The sequence below is a fragment of the Gymnodraco acuticeps genome, unplaced genomic scaffold (assembly GCF_902827175.1).
Source record: "Gymnodraco acuticeps unplaced genomic scaffold, fGymAcu1.1, whole genome shotgun sequence".
NCBI lineage: Eukaryota > Metazoa > Chordata > Actinopteri > Perciformes > Bathydraconidae > Gymnodraco > Gymnodraco acuticeps.
The window spans coordinates 2807526-2832192 of record NW_022990966.1 but is presented as its reverse complement, the minus strand read 5'-3'; the positions used below and the strand labels follow the sequence as shown (position 1 = coordinate 2832192).

Here is a 24667-nt window from a genome sequence, read left to right as displayed (position 1 = left end):
TTTAGACCTTTACTTGATCATGTCCTGGAGATGAACACAAACCATAACCACTACAGGAATAATTTACCTTGAATCTTAAAATGCAGTACGTGAGTCAATATTGTAGAGATGTATCTTCCCAAAATGTAGTACATTACAACAGCATTTCCAAAGTTAATGGCCTATTTAAAGTGAACATTATGAACTGAACCATTATGGGGTTCCGGTAAACTCCTAATCATTTGGCCTGGTTCGGTTTCCTTTACCCACCTGACTCCATTGGTTTGCTGCTCTGGGCACAAAAAGCAGGCATCCTGTGATTGTCTATTGTCTTTATTAGTGCTGAATCAGCCTTGCTGTAGAGATGTAAACTAAAGTCATTAGAACCAAGACATGCAGGTAAAATGTGAGACAACCTCCCTGTGAACATGCTGTTTAACATACAAGACACAAAAAGGAAAATCTGTTAAAACGTGTAATGATTAGTTTTACTGAAGATAAAGTCACAAAATGACAGTGTGTAAAACAATAATAAACAAGAAATAAACATGAATTATCATTGATTGCACATGCATGTATATATTAATATTCGCAGAGACAAAGCTGTAGTATATATAGGAGTTCCCCCTACATACTCAACAGCTGGGATTACTGAGGGATTGCACCATCTCCCTGTGCTGCTGTGCACTGCTGCCTCCAGCTGTCAACACGAAAGGGCCCGAACAAGGCAGTGTAAAACGGGGGGATATGTTTGTCAAATTCGTAACATTTATTTTTGTTAACTGCTTTATTGGGCCAAAACCTAAATAAGGTGCTTTATTAAAGAGACATTTTTTAAATAATAACAATAAGGGTTACATATTCTAACTATTACCCCCAAAGATTTAAAATATATTCTGAAAGCCCCTACGCATTACATGGTCTGAACCGTTGCTATGCTATCCTTTCTTTGTAGACATTCTCCAGGGTGATGAAAAAGATGTAGCCTAGTTATTCGTCCTGAGAAATAAATAACGTTGTTCGGTTAGAAACGTTAATTGTGTGAACTGTGGCAGCAATAACCATGGCCGGTTTGAGGCGAGTGAACGGGAAAATCTCGGGAATTAACCCGACTGTCAGGTAATGTTAATGTCGAATTGCGTGGACAGAAAACGCCTCAGTGAAGCCGTTGAGCTAACATGGCTAACGTTAGCATTATCCGTTATTGGCATAGATGTAATAAGAAAACAGCATTGTTAATTGTCGTTAAGGGCACTGTTTACAGAAACGTAAAGGACCTAACGTTAGACAAGTGTCTACCACACTGATACTTCATGATATCATCATTGCTGGTTAAGCTATGCTTCATATGAATAATTCAACGTTAGCTAGCTACAGTAGTGGAGCCATGACACCCATTCCTAGGTATTCCCTGCACATCTGTCAGTTGTCTTTTTATTGCCAAAACGTCAAGCTAACGTTGATTTTTAACGGTTTATCTTGGGATCTGTGGTAATCAGTGTTAGCAACCCGCAAAACATCTTAATGTTAAATGTGTCCGTCAACGTTTACTCAATTCATTGTTAACTTAACGTTAAGGCTCATGTCATAACTTAATATTGTTTTTAGTGTGCTGAAACAATGTCAAAATGTTGAAATCTTGTGTGTTTTCAATAAGAAACTGTTGTCGAAATATGCGGTGATCGAAACATGTTTAATGTTGTGGTGTCGAAAAAATGGTGTAAAATCTTAGGAAAAGTGACCTTAGCTTTCATACTGTCTTATGAATGCAATATATTGTATTTCTTTAATTTTCTATTTTTTATTAAACTTCAAACAAGGTCCAACATGCTGTTTTTTAGGATCATTGATATCAAACTCTGTTATGTGGCCTAACTCCTTTCTTAACCTTGACTTTTATTAAACTGCTCTTTTTGGAGTGAAAAGTGAACATTTTATCTCAATGTTCCCCTGAACTTAAAGTAAATACCTAATAAATGACTGTGTACCTTTTTATTGTGACATTTCCCAGTTGCAGTCGCCTGAGTCAGGTCCAGTCTCTGCTCTGCGAGGCTGGCACTGTTCCTGATGGCATCCTGTGCTCTCTTGGTATGTTAAGTTTATTTTGTACCTTTATGTCTTTATCTGGTTAACGGCACTACCAACTGTTCAGGCTAGAGGATATCACGTGTAATGTGAACATGTGTTGAATAAAACAATTTGCATGGTTGATTTAAAATAAACAACAAATATGTATACATTCTTGTGTATTTTAGGAATTGACAGCAGATATAATGAGGGGTGCACTGAGCTGGCTAAGTTCCTGTTCTATGGACTATATGGAAGAAATCATTTGAATCTGGAAAATGCTCTTGAGGATTTTCCTGAAGAAATGCTAGATGGTGAGTTTTCGAGTGATGTTAATTTGTTTTTCACAGTTTTCAGGCAGCTTTAATTTTTGTAATCCACTCTGACACATTACTTGTCTGCTTCCAGATGTTATCTTGCTAATAAAGGCAGATTGTGTTCATCTGTACTGCAACCCAATGAACTACAGTTACCTGTTGCCCTACGTGTCCCACTGGAGGAACCTGCAGCTCTACTGCATGACAAAGGCGGAGGTACAAAGCCATGTTCATACCCTACAGGCCTATATTTTCTGATAATTATAGTTCCTGTATGTTTGGTTGAGAGTATTACATTCATCAAGAGTAATTAGGCATGTTAATGTACCATCTGGCTTTATTTGAACCCGTTTGGGTCACTTTGTGCGCATGTCTATTAGAAAAGTCCTTTTGAATATTACACTTTGTCAACAGGGACTGCACAGTGAAAGGAGCAGATTGACTTTCTTTAACAAAACTGTAGTTTATTCCAATATACACTATAGCTTCTTCAGATAATGATTGCCTTTGTTGAATTGTATTTATGACTCCTTGTAGCCGTGTTTGTGACTGGTATTCCTGAGATGCTTTTTTAATTTGTCTACCTCTGTACTTTTCGACCTCCACACAGTATGAAGATGAGGAAGCAGCAGAGGAATTCAAAATCTCCAGTTTTGTCACAATGGTGCAGGACTGCTATCGTATCGGTGTACCTTTCAGCTCCCAGGGTAAATATCATCCGTTTTAAACTCCACATTTATCAGAAGCAGAAACAAGTTTATTTCCGCATTGTTTTACCCATGTAGGACATTTGCTTTGGCGTACAATGACACATACATAAACACCGTAGAAGAATTAAGTTGCAAAAAAGGAGGGAATACAAAATAAAATGTTTACAGTATAACATGAATTAAACTGAAAGAGCTGTGCAGTTTTAACAGAGGTAGCATTGAGCAGACATGTCCTAAATATACAGACAATGTGCCAGGTTCTCAGTATTTTATGATGCATGATGTGCATTAATGTAACTTCCCACACCAACTCCATGACATCTCACTAAGCTGAAATGTGATTGGTCCTACTTGACAGCGTTTTCTTATTTTTCTTAAATGAAATGAACATAATGTAATGTAATTATACTTGCTCTTATTTTATTTTTAGGACACATCCAGAATTTTGATATGTTCATGTTGGAGAAGTGGCCGCTGATTCAAGCATTTGCCCTGGAAGGCATTGGTGGAGGAAGCTTCTTTACCATGAAATACAAGGTATCTTCAAACAACCTAAAACATAAATGTATTGTCAGCTCTAAAGTGTCGCAAAGGAAAATGCATTTCATACGGAAAGTATTTGTTGCACTACATTATGCTTGTTACAGCTTGTTTGGTATATTCTTGCTTTTGCAGATAATGGACATGAGTGAGAAGCTGTGGCAGGTTTACAACAGACTCGACCCAGTGTCCATTGATCATCTCCTCATAGAGGTCATTTTGAGCTACTTTTTCTTCTGCCGTTTGAATTTTGAAAATATTTTGTTGAACGTTTTCTTGTCCAGAAGTTCTTTAATAATGTTGTTTAAAGTGAACATGGTTTTGTTTGTCAGTCAGTTGATGAATGATGCATTGAATTAACTCTTCAGTTAGTTTTAAAGGCACAACAATATTTTATGTTGTGTTTTGAATGTAAAGGTTTGAACATGACCATCAGTTCAATATGCGCTCTAACCTTGGTGTTGTTTGTTGTATTTTAGGACCTGGTTAACTTTGAGAAGCAGTGGAGTGGCTTTTTCTCCAGCATGGACCTGGAGAGCCACCTGTCCATCTTGGAGCTTTCGGAAGCGCAGGCAGGAGAGGTACGTTTGTTGTCATTTTCCTACAAAAAAACAGCTGGACCCAGCAAAGGAAATAGATCCATTACATGTCCGCTTAAACTACTTCTCATTCATTAGCTGTATACTTTTAAATGGCATCGTTCAATGCAGTCAGCTTTTTGTACATAACGTTTTTTGTCTTGATCCCCAGTCATTCCGTACTTATTACTCTCATGGACTGATCTCAAGCAACATCACAGATAAAAGGTTTTGTTTCCTACTCAACAATATCTAAATATTGTAATTTTACTCATCTGTAGTTTGTGGAAAAAACTCCATTGCCTAATCAAATCTTTCTATATTTCAGTAAAAGTCAGCAGCCCTTCGTGTTGTTTGGGAAGCACTCGTCTTTAGAGGATTTGGAGAGTTATTCATTTAACTTTCCCTCAGAGAGTCATCAAGTCCGCAACACAGGACCGCCGGGTTCTACAGCCAGACACATGGTGAGCAGCCTGAAGTGAAAAACAGTGTGATGTAGCTTACACTGCAAACCTTCATCACCATAGGATCCCTACTAATGGCCAGGCAACTGCAAAGAGCTATAAGACCTGCCCTGTGAAAACTGTCCAGCATTTCAAATTGAAACGTATTTTATATATCACAAAAGCTCTTAACGAAAAATAGAATTGGCCTGCAGCTCCACCTGGTGAAGAAGTTCGGTACAATCGGTGGTGTTTACGAGCAGTGTTTACAAATCCTCTCTTGCCATCACTATATGTTTTTGAAATAAACACGTTTTTCTCCATTAGGTTCTGCAGTGTGTGGCTCCCAAAGGGCCTCTAGCCTGCTCCCGGACCTATTTCTTTGGGACCACCCACACTCCATACCTTGGTGAGGCTTTACTGCACATTTGTGAAATAACTATTTTTTTTATAACATTATTGTCCATTGCATCACATTTGAAAGCAGGTTTGTTAGCCCAAGTCTTAAAACGTCTGTCTAGGTGTAGTTAGTGGGGAATGTTACTATGCGTTAAGATAAATGCTTGGAGTGAGGGCTTGGACTTAAATGTAATTTGAGAAGCCCTTATTTGTATTATTAGTATATCATTTTGTCCCCTTGCTTGTATATCATCCTCAGGAAATCAAAACACAAAGCAAAAGAAAACAGAAGTCTTGTAAGTTATTCACTTTGGATCTTGCAATTTGTTTATCCTGTAAGCTATTGGTTGGCCATTGTTAATCATTTGAATAATGTATTTTTACAGACTTTTGTCACAGGTGTATTCAGCTGCTGTTCAAGCAGTCCTGTCTGGAATCAAATGCTTCTCCTGTACCTCCAGCACTAGCAAGGTGAGATAAAAGAGCACCTATTATAACATTAATCTTTCAGCATAACTGTGAAGTTTTTTATTACGCTTTTATTATCGTTGCAGGCTAAGGATGTTGCAGAGAACACTTTTCTTTTGACTTTGGACACCATGAATTTAAATCAGTACCGCAGTTATCTCAGGTACAAAATGCATTCAGTGTGAGACTGAGCCATGATGAAAAGTGACGCATTGTTTGAATCTCTATATCATTCTGTTTTCTTTTATTAGATCTAAATGTGAATTCAGCATTCAAGCAGTAAATAACCAGGGAAGGTGAGTGTTCACTAGTCCTTGTTGGTAGCATTTATATTTGTTGATGCATCTCCTAGAACATTTTTTATGTTTCATATAGTATCAGAAGAATGCTTTTTCTAAAAACCCTTTGTGTTAACACAGTGAATGATTTCATTTCTTAACAGCCTGTTTTCTTTTTTCAGGATTGTTCCTCTGACAGATGAAAAAAGCCGTTATTTAGTAAAAACAGTAAGTTATATAGAAGTAAAACATTTTATCAAGAAAATGATTGTGTATATAATGTATCTAAATAACTAAATCTACTTTTGTTCTAAGGCGTCCATGACTGTCCAGGACATCCCTGACCTGCAGTGGGGCGGGGGGGACCTGGGCTCGGTGGTTTTCTCTGAATCCTTCTTGGAGTCCAGTATCAACATTCAGCAGAAAGGTACGGTATTGATCAGATTCAGTGTGTTTGGAAGGAATTGCTGATTTGATTCCACAATGTCAAATTGATTTATAAAATAAGCAGGACAAACCCACAGGATGCTGTTAACAGAAAAAGGCAAAAGTCATTTTTAAAAACCAGCTGCTCAGAGGTTCCAATTAAAAATTCCTCTTCCTTGTTTTTCCTTCTTTGGCTTTGTTGTTTGTTTTCAATTATGTTACAAGTTTGTTTGCTCTCCTGCAGATGGCATTGTGTCCTCAGACAGCTGCTACACGGTCCTGACGACCACCGTGCCCCGCTATGCCTGCTGGCTGGTATGTGTGGGTCTGAATCATTACTCCACAGAATGTTAACCTTTTTTAGTGTCAACATAAAAGCAAACATAGTGTGGGTATACATGTTAACAGTTAGTGCTTTAATGTCCTTTTAATGTGATAAACATGCGTGATATAAACTGAACTGTCATTTTGCAAAAACACAAATGTTTCGTTGTCTTCTATCCAAAAAACACAATGTTTTATCCTTAGTTTTAGGAAAACATTCTTTCCAACACTGTTTGTTTCTTGTTGTTCTTAGATGGAATCTGACGTCAAGCAATCGGAGGAAGCCCAACTTCTTGCTAAGGTCAGTTCAGAAGCTCCATGTTTAGTATGAATACATGTTTAGTTATGTATGAGCATGTGACCTCATCACTTACAATACGTGTCTTTAACAGAAGGAGGAAGCCACTTGTTTGGGAACGGCTCTGACTGTAGCAGACGCTGCCTACGTGTTCTCCAGCAGCCTGCTCTCCTCACCTGAAGAAGGTGACCCTCCCCTTTTATATTCATATACATCTTACATTCTTAGATTGTTTCACTTAGCCTGAAATCAATTGCTAAAGTTAAGTTATTACACTGCCCTGTGAATAAGACTATTTCATGGATTAATTGTGTTTAAATGTGACAGTAAATGTACAAGATGTTCTTTGACTTTCAAGTATTGTGGTAATGGCATACCTTATCTGACAAATAGTTGTGATTCTGCATGATGCTGAACATTTCTTAAAATGTGTATCTTAGGAAAAATCCTTTTCTTCTCTGAGGGACTCTTGTTCGTCCATTCTCAATATGGAAGCATTACCCTGTCCAAGGATCACATCAGCACCATCAAGTTCTATGATCCGGTAATATTTACAGTCATGTCTCACATATGATCACATATATATCATTTTTCTACTCAAGATCTATTTTGTTGCTACATACTGTAGTATAATAATGATAACGAAATGCACAGATATTTACATGCTGCCCTTCAAAACAAGGATACAAATATACTATGAATAAGCGGTTGAATTTCTGGTTCCAACTTGTGAATGATTTCATTGTGTTTTTATTCCCAGGACTCCAGTGCTGTGGCGTCTCTCCTGGTGGAGTATAAGAGCAGCCTGTTCCCCCACCTCCCCTTCCCCCTGCACAGCGCTGACCGCTGTCTGGTGTTTGCTCTTCAGCCCAGGTCTAAGAGCCACAGGGCCTTCTATTCCAAGGTGAGACTTTAACCAGTGACCTCTGACAAGGTAGGAGATAGGATATAGCCCTGGGTCATCGGATTTAGTCTCTCACCATGTCTGTGTATTAGTATTCTAAGCACACCACTGGTAAAAACAGTTAATAGAGCAGTATCCTTTTTAAAACACTATTGATTAGCAAGCATTAACTATTGTTAGGACTTTTCTTTAAAGGATTGTGAGCTGTGGTTTTGTGTTGATTTATGGATGATCCATTAATATCTACTTCTTTAATATAAGCTCATTACAGAGCTCCAGTTGTATGAACCTTATCTCTCTCTGTTTCAGGTTCTGTCGGTGTGGCAAAACTCTAAATCTGAACTCCCTCTGCAAATGGTGGATCAAAAGCAGCTGACCTGGAACCAGAAAAATATGTAAGATGACTTGATCCCCTTTACATTTTAAGATGAGTTGTTTCTATGCTAGATTCCTTTGAGAACAGAAAGTGTTTCTTGCCTTGAAATATCACACTTTCAGAAAACATTGATGCGCATTGATACAGACTTTTTTAATGGATTTCCGATACCATTGGTGTTATATGTTTAATCAAGCTTCAATATTTTAATATCCTATATGCTTTGCGATACACATCATTATCCATTTTTTATTACATATTTTGTAGATAAATTCAAATATTAAATCAGTCTTTGAGATGCGCTATAAAGTAGGTATTTAAGGTTAACTATCTGCATGAAAATCACAATATAGTAATGTTGTAATACGTTTCCCTCTCAGGCACAGCAGACTGCAGAAGCTGCACGACAGTCAGGAGCCTCCTGTGGCCAAACGCAGAGGGAGCCTGAAGACTTCCTACTCCCAGCTGCCAGAGCAGGACATGTCAGTTCACACTCACAAGTCACACAGCTTCACAGTTGGACCAAAAAAATATAAAACCTGATGCTGGGTATTCTTAATAACACCTTCCCAAAATAGCATTTCGAAAGTATGCAAGTCAATGAAGCTTCATTATCTGGCACCCACATTGTCTTTCATACCATTAAAGCTGAAACAAAGAAGACCACATGCGATGTTAACTCAGCTTCTTGGTATTCACAGATCTGTCTTCTGGTTTAATGAGACATCCAACTGTCCCAAATAAACATACTGTATAGAACTGATTTTGTGCTTTTTATATAAATGTTTATTACAAAAACAATGATCTAGTCTTGCCATTCAGTTGTGACCTGATTTCTGCTTACTGATGTTGTTTTCTTGTCTATGTCAGGTTTTTACAACACTTCGCCTTGAGTAGCATCGGTCAGGAGCCCATCCTGTACGACCACCTGGGGGTGCTGTTCCCCTCTGCAGAGCTGAGGAACCCAGTCAGCAGTCTGGGAGACAAGGTAAGCATACTGATTAAGGCGAAGTGGAATAAAAAAACATTTCTGGTTGCTTAAAAGGATTCTTCATACTCTAATTTAATTGATTCAAATCTAATGTGTTTATTTTCATGTGTAAAAAGGTTGTGGTTACCATCATCACTGGATTACCAGGAAGCCATAAGGAGAGGCTCTGCAACTACTTGGTCCAGTTGAACAAGGAGCGTGGAAGGTGAGAGACAATTCATCCAGCATTTTACATTTTGTTTGTGTGTCTTATCTTACATATGTTGTAGCTATTTCAGGATATTAGGGCTGTACCCGAATATTCGGTTGTTGGCCCACTATTCGGTTTTCAATTTCGTTATTCGTTTTTCGCGCTGCGGCTGCCAAATTGAATTTATTGAAATCTCCAATATCAACGTAAGAGCTTGTGCCTCTTCGGGGGGTGCTAACGCTTAACCATAAACTTTATCGTTGACTTTCTCCGTCTTTATATGTAGATATTACTTTTCTCCGTTAATCTCCGCTCCTTTTGTCTGTCACGTTGTTTCCATAGTAACAACAACTTCCTGTCAACAGCGCTAACTCTCCTTCAAAATAAAAGCATGTCCATAAATAGGAAGCCAAGCCAAATTACACTTCAGACATATACACAACTGCAATTTCAAAGAACACAAATTGGGTTATTTACATTAACAAATAACTATAAAACAACAATACTGTAGAATAACTAAATGAATGCCTTGAATAAACCGAAATACACGTGTTGAAGCGCGCGCCGAATATTCGCTGCTGATTACTACCGAATATCCGGAGCCCGGAAAATGGTATTCGGGACAGCCCTACAGGATATAAAAATATTGCGACAACCACTAAACGGTAAATATTATATTTCTCTTTCGTCTGTAGGTGGGTGGTGTACAAGCCTGACCCTGACAGCTTTGACAGCTTCTCAGCCTCTCACCTGCAGCAGTATCTGTCCGGCTTCCTGGAGAGCCAGAGAGGCCCGGGAGGCAAACCCCGTCTGCTGGTGCTCTCACCTGGGTAAGATATCTTATCTCACGTTCATCATCCCATGTCTTGAATACCAACAATTTCATCCCAGTCCATAAAACCAAAAGCCTATTGCATTGCATTGTAAGGATACACAAATGGTTAGGGTATTTTAATTGGGTAATATGCTGACATTGGCACAACATTAAGCCCATTCCATGCAAATGAGCCTCATAACAGTCTAATTCACAATGATTAGTGCTAACAGCCACATGCCATTACAGTGAAATGATACGCATCTTTAGAGACACGCTGTTAGCCATTTAGAAGGGATGACACACACACACACACACACACACACACACACACACACACACACACACACACACACACACACACACACACACACACACACACACACACACAGGCCAAGTTTGTGCTGTAATCATATGTGTAATATTTTTTGGTAACTGGATCTTGAGATGGCACACAATTCAGTCCATTCTTTTTTACCTTGAATTCATTTCTGTTCATGGTAATTTGTCAATATGTTCTACTTGTGCAGATACACAGATGTTCTGGATGTGGTCCAGGCTGTTCTCTTCCATCCTGACCCTGTGGTGCAGGCGTGTTTCACCATCGGTGCTATCACTGCTTGTGTGGACCCCCTCGCCTCCTGTGTGGAGCATAGGTGAACATTTCTTCCTCCAGTTCATTATTGTCTCATCTATGTTTTTTAAAAGAAAGAAGGAAACAAAAGGGCTTTGACTGCCAAAAATAATTGTATGAGATCATTTCATGTCCACTGACTTCTAGCTACTTTTGTTTCTGAGTTACCATGTACCCAGAGTGAGCAAACTTCAATGTCTAACTGAAGTAGATAATATTCCTATCTGACTAGATTGCCAAACGGACTGGAAAATTGCCTTTTCATAAACTAGAAAACTAAATGAAGTGTGATGGATGACGAAAAGACCAAGCAAAGAAGTCAGTGTACAATTTAAGGTGCATCTCATCATTCATGCAGAAGTAAAGCTTCTGAAATGGTTTTGTTTGCTGTGTAAGTAAAAATCAAATGACTTTCAAATTGCATATTTTGAAATTCAGCACAGGATAATGATAACATTCTGCAAGAAGCAAACTACGCTTTATGCTTCCTGTTTTATGACAACATTTTTAACAGTTTGCCCATGACTAGAAGGGTTCTTGTGACCCCTGTTTGCAAATGTAGTTGCATGCAGGTAGCAGCTAATGTTATGTTATCCTGTCTTGTCCTATATTGCAAAATTAAATGGCCAAAAAAACACAGCAACAACAGAACCTGAGTTCAAGTGGATGGTTTACTTTGTTTTTCTGGGACATATGGACGGACCAGATGATGACAGACAGGGCCGGATGTTGGTAAATTGTGTAAGCGCTGGTGGTTTTCAGGACGAGGTTACATGACACTTTTAGCTATTAAAACTCAAGGCTGGGTCCCTTTTTACGGAGAGGATCAGTCCTACATTTAATCTCACTCTCCTTTTGTTACAGGCTTTAGATATAGCTTACAGAGCTTCTCACTGTGGAAGATTGACTGAGCTGCTCCGCACAATATGACATACCACTCCGGGTAATAGGCTGTTTTCCACTGCACAGCCAAGCTGCGCTGCCCACTGAAACTTGCATACAGATGAAGTCAGAGGGTCTACTTTTTCCAACATGCTTGGAAAACTACTGCTGTTATCTCGATTCATTAGCAATTTAATACAAAAGATAATGCTGTTGATCCAATGTAAATTCCTTGGCCACTTATTCTGCAAGGATATCATAACAGGGTATCCAAATTGAGATAATAGCAAAGTGCATCTTTAGCGCTGAAATACAGACTTGATAAATTCATACTATAACACTGCAATAAGTAAATACAAAACTTCACTACAAGCTAATACGGTACAAAACTTGTTTCAATCCAAGCTTGCAGACTCCCAGCATCTTACTGGTATAACACAGATACACTCTTATGGACATAACACACTAAAGGCTGCGTTATGTCACTATCACGTGTCGTAATAATAACAGAAACAGAAACATACATTTAGCATAGCCCAATAATATCAATATAAACAAAACTACAAAGACACAGTGGTATTCATTTAAATAGTATTCAAAGCAAATGCAATCTGTCATGCCAACATAAACATATTTTCTCAAATATAAACATGCACGTAAGTGGCCCTTATATACTGTATATATATATATATATATATATATATAACAACAGTGATAAATCCAATAGAATATACGCATGATAAAAATCGAACTGGATTTTCTAGCGAGCAAAGCTTTAATAACGAATCTCAAACATGTTTAGCATCCTTTGCTATAACAAGTCGTGTTAACCCTATAGTTTAACTCTGAAAGCCCCACTTGGCTGCGCAGTGGAAAATGTGTAATAAGAGGTTTAGTTAGTAATGTGGTTAGCACTGACTGATACATGCGAGGCATCTTCAACAAGCCCCCCCATCACTGTATGTTGCCATAGATTGAGTGGAGACCTGCGGGCCCCACTGTGGTGCTAATTGGGTGTGGTTAGCCCAGCTTAGACCTGACCCACCCGTCAACCCCTCCAGAAGAGCCTTTTAATCCCCCCAGGTCCACGTGTGCGACCAACTCACCCTCCTCACTGAAGCTCATCAGTCAGTCGTGATCCATTCTTTGTGATGAATGTAGACAGTTCATTACATCAGGACAGGGAAGATGAATGCCTTTCAAATTGCTGACCCCCCCCCCCCCCCCCTCTCTGCCTGCAGGCTCTAAGAGCTGCAGGGGAGGGTCCGTGTGGGCTGGAGGCGGACTTGGCTCAGGAGAGCTATTCAGAAAGTGGTGTATAACACTGATCGATTTGAAAACTCAGGATAAATTATGTTTAGATCAAATGAGATTACAGAAAGCTTTCACATTGGCCAGTTGTCAGACATTGTCATGATGTCATCCTGTGAAAAATGCCTCTCGATTGATAACCCGACTGCTAGCCAAGCTCCATAACATGGAATTAGACTGTTTATTGCTGCCCTACTTTAGCAACCACCCATTAGGGATACATAGAGTGATTGGCATGGGTTTAAATAAAGAGGCCTGTTATTTAAATAAATACATAAAAACACAACTCTTACATGTAAAGAAAAAAACTTAGTTTCAACATAATCTATCCTGAATGCAGAATTGACAATCTTAGGTCACTAAATGTGCATTTGACAATATACTGTATATTTATATTATTTGTATTCTGTCCCTTGTCTGTTACTGCAGATTTACATTCCCTAAGCTGTTGGAGCAGTGCAGCCAAGGTAAGTCCTGTCCAAACTGCTTTCACATGATACTGTGGAAACACCAGATTGATATTCATTGTTATTGATTTGTTTTCAGAAGTGAAAAGCTCTTATTGAACCAGTTCAACATAGCCATTCCAAACATATGCCATGTTGCCACATATAAAACCATTGAAGGTCAAGAAAGTAATGATTGTTGGTAACTAAGTCAAGTTGAAAGCATAATTGTAACTTAATGTCAACAAATAACATTAAAAGGTCTATGTTCTTCTATGTGGTCCATTTAGCATTAAAAAAGATTGGAAGAATACAAAAAAATACTGGCATTTGTTAGCACTTATATAAAATAAAATGAAAATTACTTGACCCGACTTAAATGGCAAACGAAGGTCAAATTGCCCATTGCACCAACCGCTTCCTCCTATGGCCGCAGGGAGGAAATCTGACAGTCAAATAATTATTTATCTTTACTTTTTGTATCTTAATAATCGTTTTTGAAGTAAAACCAATGACAAATTCTGCTTGTATGTACAACACAGCAGCAGCAATGCCAATAAATCACTCGTATTTCACTGTGGCATTCATTCCCTGCGGTGGATACAAAGACGTAATTGTGTATTATCAGTAAAGTATTCCAGTTTCTCCTGGAATTCATATTCTCTTCTTGTGCCTGGTTGTATGTCAGGTATTGCGAGTACAGTGGTGTTCACCGGGCTGACAGCAGAGCAGAAGCACCCTCTCATGAAGCATGTTCAGCAGCTGGTACGCTCTGCCAACCCCACCGCTGCCTTCATACTGGCAGAGAGAGGAGCTGTCACCAGGTAGGAGCCCACAGAATCATGATCAATGCCGCAAACAGCCATTTCCCTTCTTTTATCTTTGACTAGAAAAGAATCACTCCAGGCTGTATTATTATCCACTTTTTGAGTCTTTGTCTGAATCTGTTGGATCAGACCACTGAAAACAATGTGTCAACATATACTGCATTCTGTACCTAAAACAAAATGTCAATATTAATTTAAGTTTAATTTGGTTATTACGAACTCCAAGGATCTTATTAACCGTTGTCTGTGTGTAAACACCACCATCAACGTATGTTCCTTTTCTGTGATGATTTACCTTCACACTAAAACAGTAACAGTTGGACAGTGTCATTGTGTTACCATGGAAACATAGTGTTAAGAGTAATATTTGTCAATGGTTTTCCTTTTAATTTTTTAGCTGTATTAATAAATGACACCCACAGTGTTGAGTCAAAGATAACATATGTTTGTCTCTATTTTCTCACAACTGCTATATAGTAATCATTTTTAAATCATTTTTATAATGTTTTTGTACGTGCTACGTATTCATTGTGCTTTTTTTTTGTGTCACTTAGGAATGAAGATGTGAATCTGATACTTTCTGAGAGCAGCTTCAATGAGCCTCAGATGCTAAGGGCCCGTTACGTCCTCTACCCTGGATGGTGAGACCCTCTCCCTATGGTCCCTCTCCTAGTTGAGCCCCCCAGGTGTCCTCTTGTGTCCACACTCAACCTTTTGGCCGCTGTTCCCTCCTCGGCCTCGTCTCCCTCCCTGCAGTTTAATTGCTGTTGGGCTGCTATCGGCTGCTGATTGCTGTAAAGCCCCTCAGGGCATCTTGTGTTCTATCACCAGCTGCCTCCTGGCAGCACAGTAACAGGCTGTTGGCCATGCAGTTGCCATGTACACAGAGGGGTCTCCTTCCCTTTGGACCGGGTCCATTTAGACATCATGCCCCGGTGGGCAGCCTAATATGAACCTCTGCTAAGCCCCCCCTCTCAGATCATCCACTGGATACTGTTTGGACCTTTTTATAAACTCATGTTCAAATGTGTGTTTTGAGTTGCTTCTTACACCTCCTTACCCTTTAATCAAGAACATAATCTGTTGATGAGACACAAGTGCAGATTTACCATTTCCACAGTTTTAGCAGCACATTTACCAACAGTGTCCTGTTTCCTGTGGGGAGCTGAAAGCCAAAGCTAAAATGTAGCACACACATTTGGCTTGCTCTCAACTTCACTTTCTCACCATGTGTGTAATGTGTTTCAGGTGCAAAGGGCGCTTCTTCTCCGGGTCTGGTTCTCTGGTTCTCACCCAGCAGCGCGTGGCTTTCAACAGGCCCCTCGAGAGGCCTCTATTTGTCACCCGCTGTAAAGGTGAGATGGAAAGTAATTCTCCCCCCTTTTTTGACCGTTACACGTGACAAGTTCCAGATACGAGCTGGCAGTGTTTGATGAGGATTACATAAGCCGCCTTTCCCTCCAAATATGGAGACAACTGGGGTCCCAAAGTAATTGTCTGCTGTTGCTGTGAAACAATCTGTCCTCCCATAGGATGCATTTATGACAACCTGCTGCCAGTTTTCCCCTTCAGGAATTAATCATTTAAAGGTCCCATGTCATGGCCATTTCTACTGATCATAATTCCATTGTTGAGGTCTACTAGAATAGATTTATATTGTGCAATTTTCCAAAATCATATTGGTTTCTCATACAGCATCTCTGTATAGTATTTACTCTCTGTCCTAAACGGCTTGTTGGAGCTCCTCCCCCCCTTCCCTGTGAGCCCAGTGGCTGTCTGCGAGACACGGCGAAACCCAGCCCGAAACCAGCCCGAACACACACCCGCAGCCTGGCTGGGAGTTTGTGTGTGTGCTCACACACCGACTCACAGCCTCGCCGCATCCCGCCGTCTCAGGGAGGAGGAATCGACGGAGCTGCAGCTGAGAAAAGATTGAGTGTGTGTGTGTGTGTGTGAGGAAGTAACGGCTTAGTAACGGCTCCGCGGACGTAACGGCTCCACGGATTGGTCCATTTGGACCAATGGGTCCATTTGGGTATGGGCACGTCACTGTACTCAGGAAGAAAAAGAGAAATCTCCAACGAGGCGTTCTGGGGCAGCATAGACAGACAGGTGTTTTCTGTGTTAGAGTTTTACTCGCTACAGGGAGTACTTTGAGGGTTTGTAACTCTGCAGACCGTTTACATGCAGACAAACCTTCATAACACACAAGGGGACGGGTAATAACCGGAAAAGCATGTCATGGGACCTTTTTAAAATAAATGGTTTAATTCAACAGTTAGTTTTACAGTTCTAACTGCTTTTCATTCTTCTGTAGGACTCAAGTCATCACTGAGGCTGACCCCCTTCCGAGGAAATGTGTACAATGTTTGGGGAAAAGTCCGATTTTCTGGTAGGAAGGAACACATTTAAAAAAATGTTGTCTGTAAATTATTGTAAAGTCTTATTTTGATAATTTTTGAAAAATGTAAAATCAGATGTGTTGAAATGTGACTTGTTTGACCTGCATTTGCATTTCCCAGTTTTGGGAATTATTAGAGAAAAGGTTGCCCTCAAGGCGGGCAAGACGCTCCTGACGGTAGGAAAACTGCTCGCTTGTTGCTCTGGTGTCTGGTGCTTAGAATTCAGCTCATAGTCCACCGGTTTAGTTTCCTCCTCATAGTTTTCTCACTCTTTTTTCTTTTGACGACCTGTGTAGCGTTGTTGCATGAGGAGAGAGTGCAGGTGTCTGTGAGGAGATGTGCAGAGAATGTGCAGATGTTTGTAGAGAGGCGAGAGGATACAGCAGTATGGAGCGAATGTGGAGACTGTACTGTACCATCCTTATCCTAATACTCACATCCCCTTAGTGTCAGTCAATGTCTTAAGGGTACCGTATGATTTACATCACTTTATATTTAGTTTTACTTCATGTATTAGTTATTTTTGTATGTTACTGTAATACATATTTCAAGTTGAGTAAGCACATGTTTTAATTTTATAATTCTTACCACACGTGAGTTCTGTGAGTCCTTTTTGGAACAGAGAGGTTGTATAGATGTTGAAACATTAACACCCCACCGACAGCATGCTGTTTCCATATGACGCTGCTGTAGAAGGTGTTACACAAGGTGTGAATGCATGTGCTACTTGATGTGAGCTCCTTCATCTCTGGAACCTCCAGACTCAGAGCAGCTGATGGAGGTGAGCTACAACACAGTGAGCGGGAGCCTGAGCATTATCCCTCTGACCCCGGGCCCCAAAGACACCGACACCCCCTGCTTCCTGGTCTTTGATGGTGTGGGCCTCACTGCGGATGGACTGAAGGACTGGCTCAGACTGTGTGCCAAACAGGTACACTTTTAAAGTGCCACGCATTAAGAATGAAGTCCTGTTTAATTTGACAACACCATATCTACTGGTGGTAACAGGAAGTGGGTTTAATACTGCAGGTTTCGTATTAATATATATTAGGCAATAATTGGCTTTTTGTCCATCATTTACATTGCATGAGTTTGTGAACAGTGAAAGTTCTCACTGTGGCTGCTCCTGTTCAATTACTCCTGGCAAGATATCAAACAGATGCTGTAAGAATGCCCCAAAGGACCATTGTCTTGTTTTTGATATGCATATGCGTGTATCAAATTCACTGACAAACGCTTTGCATTTCCTGTGCCTAGTTTTTAATAAAATGTTAAATAATGATATTGTCACTAAAGACTTCTTATTACTGCAATTATATAAATATTGCAATGCTTTCATCTATGGCTGCGGGATCTGGCACCCCCTTGTAATTTGGGCCAGGATGGTCATAATCTCACCAAAAACACACTGGTGTTAGCTATTCCTCTCTAGTTTGCGCAAACACAAGCATTTTACTCAAAGCCTATATTAAATAACCTTTCTGTTTTTGATGGCAGCACACAGTGCTAAGACTCATGTATATATATATTCTATAATGGGTGCCATCAGTAAAGTACTGTATAAGAAAATACGTTGTTGTCTTCATGTGGTTGTTTTTTCTGTTTGTTGTTTTCAGAGGCAGACAAATAAACCTAAGAGGACAAAAAGTACTCTCTCACCACAAGAGATCAAGAGCATACATGTGAGTGTGTTTATACTTATCATTATGATATCATTTGATATTTACCAATGGTGTGGATGGAACAGCAATAAAGCTACTCATGTTTTTATGAGCTTGCACCAATATGAAATGACTCTCATGCACTCATTGCACTCTCCAGCTGCTGGTTAAGGCTTGATGGCTGTTAGAAATGTGGCAGGTGGGGGGGCGACAGTAGCTCCAACACATGGGATAGACCCCAGCAATACATGCATATGGTCTTTGACTGACAATACATGTAAATACAACTGTTTGTTTAACAGTGCTTCTCAAAGTGTGGTCCGCGGACCACCCCCTAGTGGTCCGTGAGTATATTAGTCAAATTTCACATTTGAAATACATTTATTTATTTAAGTTTTCCGCACTCTCGCGGGAATATCTCCGCAATGGAGCGAGCTTAAGTTTCACTTTCGATTGCATGATATAGCCCAGATAAACACCTTCATCACACATGTTGCCACTTGTTTGTACCATTTTCAGGCGATTTGTAAAAAACGATGTGTTTTTGGATATTTGTGGAGTTAGGTGGTCCGCGAGTGTTTTTTTATTGGTTAAGTGGTCCTTGGTATGAAAAAGTTTGAGAAACACTGGTTTACGAGAACTCCTCAATTGACATTTATCAGTTGTGGTTTGATTTGAACTGTTTTGAGATATTTATTAGATTACTTTTTTTGGAGTTTGTGTTGATTGAAATGTGGGCTGTTTCAGGAAATGACTTGATATTATGTGTTTCAGATGACCAGGCACCTGGACCCCCTGCCACCAGGCTTCTTCTACAACGGTTATCAATATGTCGACATCTTTGGAGAAAAAATGAACTTCCATCCCTGTATCCTTTTTCTAATCTCCACGGTGTATTGTAGAACCTTGACTACATCTAGTTTGTCTCTCAAGCTTGGAGATCAGGGTGTTGCGTTGTTGACGATAAACATGATGTCTAAAAAAATAACAATGATGTCAGGGTGGAATGCACAAGAAACAGGTTGAATTAAAATGTTACTGACAGCATTATAAATATTATTTTAAATCTAATAAAAAAAAAATTATTTTTCAATTTCTACACATATCGCAGTCATATCATGACCTGGATGGTTCTAGCCGGGATAATAGTGCAGCAAAAGTCTGATATTGTGGCAGCCTTACTTGACATATTGATGATGTTTCTGATTTAAAAGGCAACAAAAAGGAGAGAAACCTGCCTGTTGTGCATTACTTACATTTTGACCCTGAGAAGCACGTGATCATGAAAAACTGTGCATGTAATTAAGTGGTTGGTAGAACTTGATTATTTCTTTTATTTCGCAGCCCGCTTTGGAGATTTTCTGCTGTTTTCCTTACATTGCTTTGACCGCAGACATGGAAGAGTTTATCCAGGAGTACATCACCGAGGCCAACAAAGAGGTGGAGCAATTCAACCGTCAGCTGGAGCTGCAGGGTCAGCCTGACCTGTTTGATCCCTGATTGAAGCTGTCTGTATGTCCATTGCCTCCATCTGTGTCATTTAACTCTGAGGGAAACACTGTGGGTGGGTGGGGGGGGGGCCAGGGAGGGCACCGGGTCTATGTACTGAACGCTCCACCACTATGGTCAATGTGTGGTCACACAGAAGTCCATCTATTATCTATGTCACTTTGTTTCCTAATGTGGTGTCATCAAAGGTTTTAGCTTTTAAACAATTACATGACCAATCAGAAGCAGTTTGCCGTACTTCCTACTGCCCAGTTAGCACTTTGGCGAGTTATGCATTATAGCTATCATATTAAAGTGACAAGATGATATGGGTCACTTGTGGCAATTAAAATTAAGACTTGTTTGTCAAGAGATGAGAGTTGCTCACAACAAATGTGAAACATTACGCAACACAAGACTCCATCTTTAAACCGATGTGATTACGTCGCTAGCCAAGGCTATGAGACTTTCACAATTGAAGGGAATTTCGGAGAACACACTCGTACAGCTCGCGCGTTTCTGTTTATCACAGTTGGCAAAATAATGCCTCTATTTCTGGAGAGGCATGGAAAGCCGTGTGATTCTGATGGGCTCCCTGTTGGGGTTTCTCAAGAATCGCTCCTCCTCTGTTGTCACCCAATCCACGGCCCACCTGTTATCTTGTCTGCCTGCCACGCTGCAGCAGAGGGAGCGCTTGGCCGTAGAGCTGTAAACATTGAACAGCCTGTTGGCTGCACACAACTGATGAATGATGCCATTAATCACATAGCTAAACACCATCCCAGTGCTTTATTTTAAGACTTCTAAAGTGAATCTGATGAAAGTGCAATAAAACCAAATGCAGTCCAAAGTGTTGTGGATATTAAACAGCTGAGGCTGTCAAGAAACACTTTGAGGTCACATGGTCACACACAAACGTTCTCTTAAAGCACTGCATTCAGTATTTATAATGCTGCTACTTCACAGTGAGAAACCTGGTAGACACAGAACGTTCAGCCAAGCCTCACTGCAGCCAGGTGTGGATCACTCGGTTCATCATTCCCATCAAACGTTTATTTATTGTTGCGTTTCTTTTAAGTGTGACCATTCCTTTGTTTTGTTTTAATATTTCGGGTCACTACTTATGGGTTAGACAAGGGGGAAATAAAATATATCTGGGTAAACCTAGATTGGGTTGGTTAGGTCTGGGTAAACATGAGTAAGGCTTCGTATCTGGGGCGTGATGTCGAAGAGAATTACACTTAATGTTAATGAGTAGTTATGCTACTGTTTGTCCGTGTGTCACACTGATGTTCTATGCATGTCTTCATCCTATCAGGGTTCCTACACAGGGTTTGAAATGTGTTTGGTAAGCTGTCAGTCATTTTGTGGAGAACCTGTGTCGTCGTACTTGGTGCAGCTGCATATTTTGGTCGCATAAGACCCATTTATATTGAACCAGCATTTCAAAGTAAAAGCAAGATAAATTGGTCGGAGTTGAGAGTGTGTAGGAACCCTGCTCTAATCTGTGGAGATGTGATGGCTTTCATTTATTATGGGGTCAGCAGTGTAACATGGAGACTAATTAACAATCTGTGGTTCAAGTGGCGCTAAATGGAGTGAAATAATACTGACAAAGGAACATTTAAGTGCGCTTAGAAATGTGCACATACTATATTGCATAGGCCTTTGTACGCTGTGCCGTGATTACTAATGAGTACTCTTGAGATAAGAGAGGAAGGGTGTTTTTCTAAGAGCATATTTATTCCTTAGCAGAGGGGGGGGATGCTTGCTGGTGAGTTGAACACTTCAACGCCGTTAGTCTCTTATCTGAGATATTTTTAGATCTGTGGTGACCTTGGTTTATTTTGGGTTGTCATTCACGATGCTGGCGATGTCATGTTTTACATGTCTGTATGTCAGTGCTGTCAGCAGCCAGTAAAATGAATCGATAATTTGTTTATGGCTGGCAGACATACAAAGAGTGATAACATTGTTAGTAAGTTATTTTGACCCCAAAGGATCTGCGTAAATTCAAACATTTCCGAACCCAACCTGACACTGCTGGCCCCATCCGTCCCCCCAGCAGATCCACTTTGATCTGAAGCCATACCATCCTGTGCTCCAAGTGCCACTGTCTATAACAATATTACAGTGCATAGAATAGCAAATAACATAGCAATGTAACATGCCTCTAACATGTAACCCTTCCAGCCAGCTAAAGAGGAGTTCACCCCAAGTTACTCATTCCATTAGCTCCCCTCTTACACTCTTTTACTCTATGAAATAAGTGCAATTGTACCCTCCCTTTGTTTTTATACATTGTACTCACTGTACCCTCAAATAGCTCTTTAAGGACAAATGGGCTGCTAAATTCTCCGTCTCTCACAGCTTGTGTTATGAGGTCTGCTGGATGCTGCCTTTGAGTGCGTGTAGCTCTATTAAAGTTATTGACAACATGTGAAAGGTTTTTGCAAAATGAGAAAAAAAAAAAGCTTTACATCTGCTCACAAATTATAGATGGAACGTAATGCAAGCGGATTACGATGCCTTTTTTCAAAGTGGACATGAAATGATGTAACATAAATCCTTTGTTGACAGAATGATAACAGTTTTTTTAAGCTGGATCAACTTAGCATTTCAGGGATGCACTCTCAGAGCAGTTTGTTTTGAACAACAGTTGCTGTCGCTCTGCCGTTATGTAATACTGCAGAGAGTTCACTTGATTGACAGTGAAATAGTTTTGAGGCTGATGTTTGGGAGACTGAAGGCTTCACAACTTAGAAACCTGCTACACATGTCAAAGAGAAGAGAAACTACAAATATAATTGGCTAAGAGATCAAGAAGTCCTTAAAGAGTTGAGGGTTATGTAAGATGTTTGTGATATTGAAATCAAATTACCACTAACACGTATACACAAGTACTGCTGCAAGTACTTTTACACTTTTTTGCATGTGTTGAGATGTCGTGTGAATATAATACCACATGTATTCTTAAAAAAACAATTGCCTTTCACCAAACTGGTACAACAAAGAGAAAAGAATCACATTTATTTTACGTATCTGCTGAGAAATTGAATTACCTCAAATCGACAAATAGTATTTTTGTAAGACTGTGAATTGAACATTCTAGATGCAAGAAAAAGCTCTCGTCTCGCACAAGCTACAAAAAAACAACAAAAAGCAGATGCAATTATTTTGTAGTAAAAAAAAAAAAGAGAATCTGATGGATGTCAGGTTTCTCTGATCCAGCAGTGCCTTGGCTCCGGCTAAGAAAAGCAGATATTAAAGCTGCGTTCAGAGCCCCCCCTCCCCTCCCTGTCACGGGGGGGGGGGAGGTGTTGTCAGGCGAGGATCCGTCCTTCAACAGTATTGGTGAAAGGAATCCATAGAGTCGTTCTTTAAAAGCAATGTGTTTTCCTAAGTCAGAGGGTAAAGTCGGCGAGGTCACAGAGGGGGGGGCCGCCGGAGGGCTCGGGGAGATTCAGGTGTTCTCGCAAACTGACCAAAAAGATGTTGAAATATGGGCTGCGTACAGTTATATACTAAAGATGTATTGACGCTCACAGTGGATAAACAAAACGAGGATTGAAATTGTTGGGTGACCCCTACTTATTGCACAATGGGGGCCCAAAGAGCCCTCCACAAGCCCCTCGGTGTGACTGACTCTCTGGCAGACTGAGCACCCCGGTGTCTTCGTCCTGGAGGCTAGCCATTTTGTAGCTGAAGTTATAGGACAAAAACAAAGTTTGGTGTTAATTGATTTTATATAAAGGAGGGGAAATGTATTTTTCTTGCACTGCGATGAGATTGCGCAGAGTTCTTTGTTCTTTTTTACTTTTGAAGATTGGCTCCAGTGTTCAAAAGGATTGTGGAATTTATGCACTTCAGGATGATATTAGGTATTTTTGTTCTTGATGGACAATTGGCTTGAAAATGGATTTTTAACATTTCATATTTCTCAGGCCACGGGGACTGTTGATACTAATTGTTTGGGTTAAAGGGAATCACAGGCCCCTCTAAGACAGCGAGAGGGATTTGCTCAGGTTTATTTATTACTTCCATTCCTGAGATTAAAGAGTCCCTTAAAACGTGCGTGTTTTAGAAGAAGACGGGGGGAAATTGTGCTTAATATCTTCTGTCCGTAGCAACACACCGGCTGGCCGCACAGTCGTGTTCAAAAAAAGGTTGTTGTTATTCGTGTCAAAAACACAGCGAGTTGGGAGGGGTTTGATGTCGTGATGGCAGAATTAGATCTGGGGAAAAAAGTCAAGGGCTCATTTCTTCTCCCCTTTCTTCAAGCCGTCCAAAGCAAAGGAAAACATAACGCTCTCTAGTGTAACGAGAAATAAAAAAGTGCCAAACTGACTTCCACATTTTGTTTTGAGGGTGTTCACAGAAAGTGAGCGAAACTGAATTGCATTTGCACAAAAACTACTGTAACTTTTGTTTTTTTCCTGTGACTGATGCTTTTATAATCTTATTGTTGTTTTTATTGCACCACGTAATCCATTAAATATTTATATGGTTGATCAATGGTTGTCCTTTTATGAATTCATTTTAATTAAGTAGTTTGTGAATTTGAATCCTGTACCAGCACCAACTGGGGCAGAGAGCAGGGTAGACTAAACCCAAACGTGTGTGTGTGTGTGTGTGTGTGTGTGTGTGTGTGTGTGTGTGTGTGTGTGTGTGTGTGTGTTGTGTGTGTGTGGTGTGTGTGTGTGTGGTGTGTGTGTGTGTGTGTGTGTGTGTGTGTGTGTGTGTGTGTGTGTGTGTGTGTGTGTGTGTGTGTGTGTGTGTGTGTGTGTGTGTGTGTGTGTGTGTGTGTGTGTGTGTGTGTGTGTGTGTGTGTGTGTGTGTGTGTGTGTGTGTGTGTGTGTGGCTATTAACAAACTTTGTTAAGAATAAATTGCAGCTGAAATAGAGCTGAGAGAA

The 24667-nt window shown here is 40.1% G+C and overlaps 1 protein-coding gene across 1 annotated transcript; it reads left to right on the top strand.

Moving 5' to 3' along the window:
* Positions 1-805: 805 nt before the first annotated feature.
* cunh20orf194 (chromosome unknown C20orf194 homolog) lies at positions 806-24268 on the top strand. Its single transcript, XM_034235272.1, has 37 exons — positions 806-1098; positions 1991-2067; positions 2235-2360; positions 2455-2579; positions 2974-3070; positions 3504-3610; positions 3749-3826; positions 4093-4194; positions 4364-4419; positions 4520-4655; positions 4962-5043; positions 5293-5329; positions 5420-5504; positions 5588-5664; positions 5753-5797; positions 5962-6007; positions 6095-6206; positions 6450-6520; positions 6783-6830; positions 6922-7012; positions 7268-7371; positions 7588-7731; positions 8041-8126; positions 8488-8589; positions 8978-9095; positions 9215-9303; positions 9984-10118; positions 10633-10758; positions 13359-13396; positions 14064-14199; positions 14757-14843; positions 15451-15557; positions 16520-16594; positions 17366-17535; positions 18221-18286; positions 19040-19133; positions 19659-24268. The coding sequence occupies exons 1-37, from the start codon at positions 1043-1045 to the stop codon at positions 19763-19765; spliced, it is 3438 nt and encodes a 1145-aa protein (XP_034091163.1). The 5' UTR covers positions 806-1042; the 3' UTR covers positions 19766-24268.
* The last annotated feature ends 399 nt before the right edge of the window (positions 24269-24667 follow it).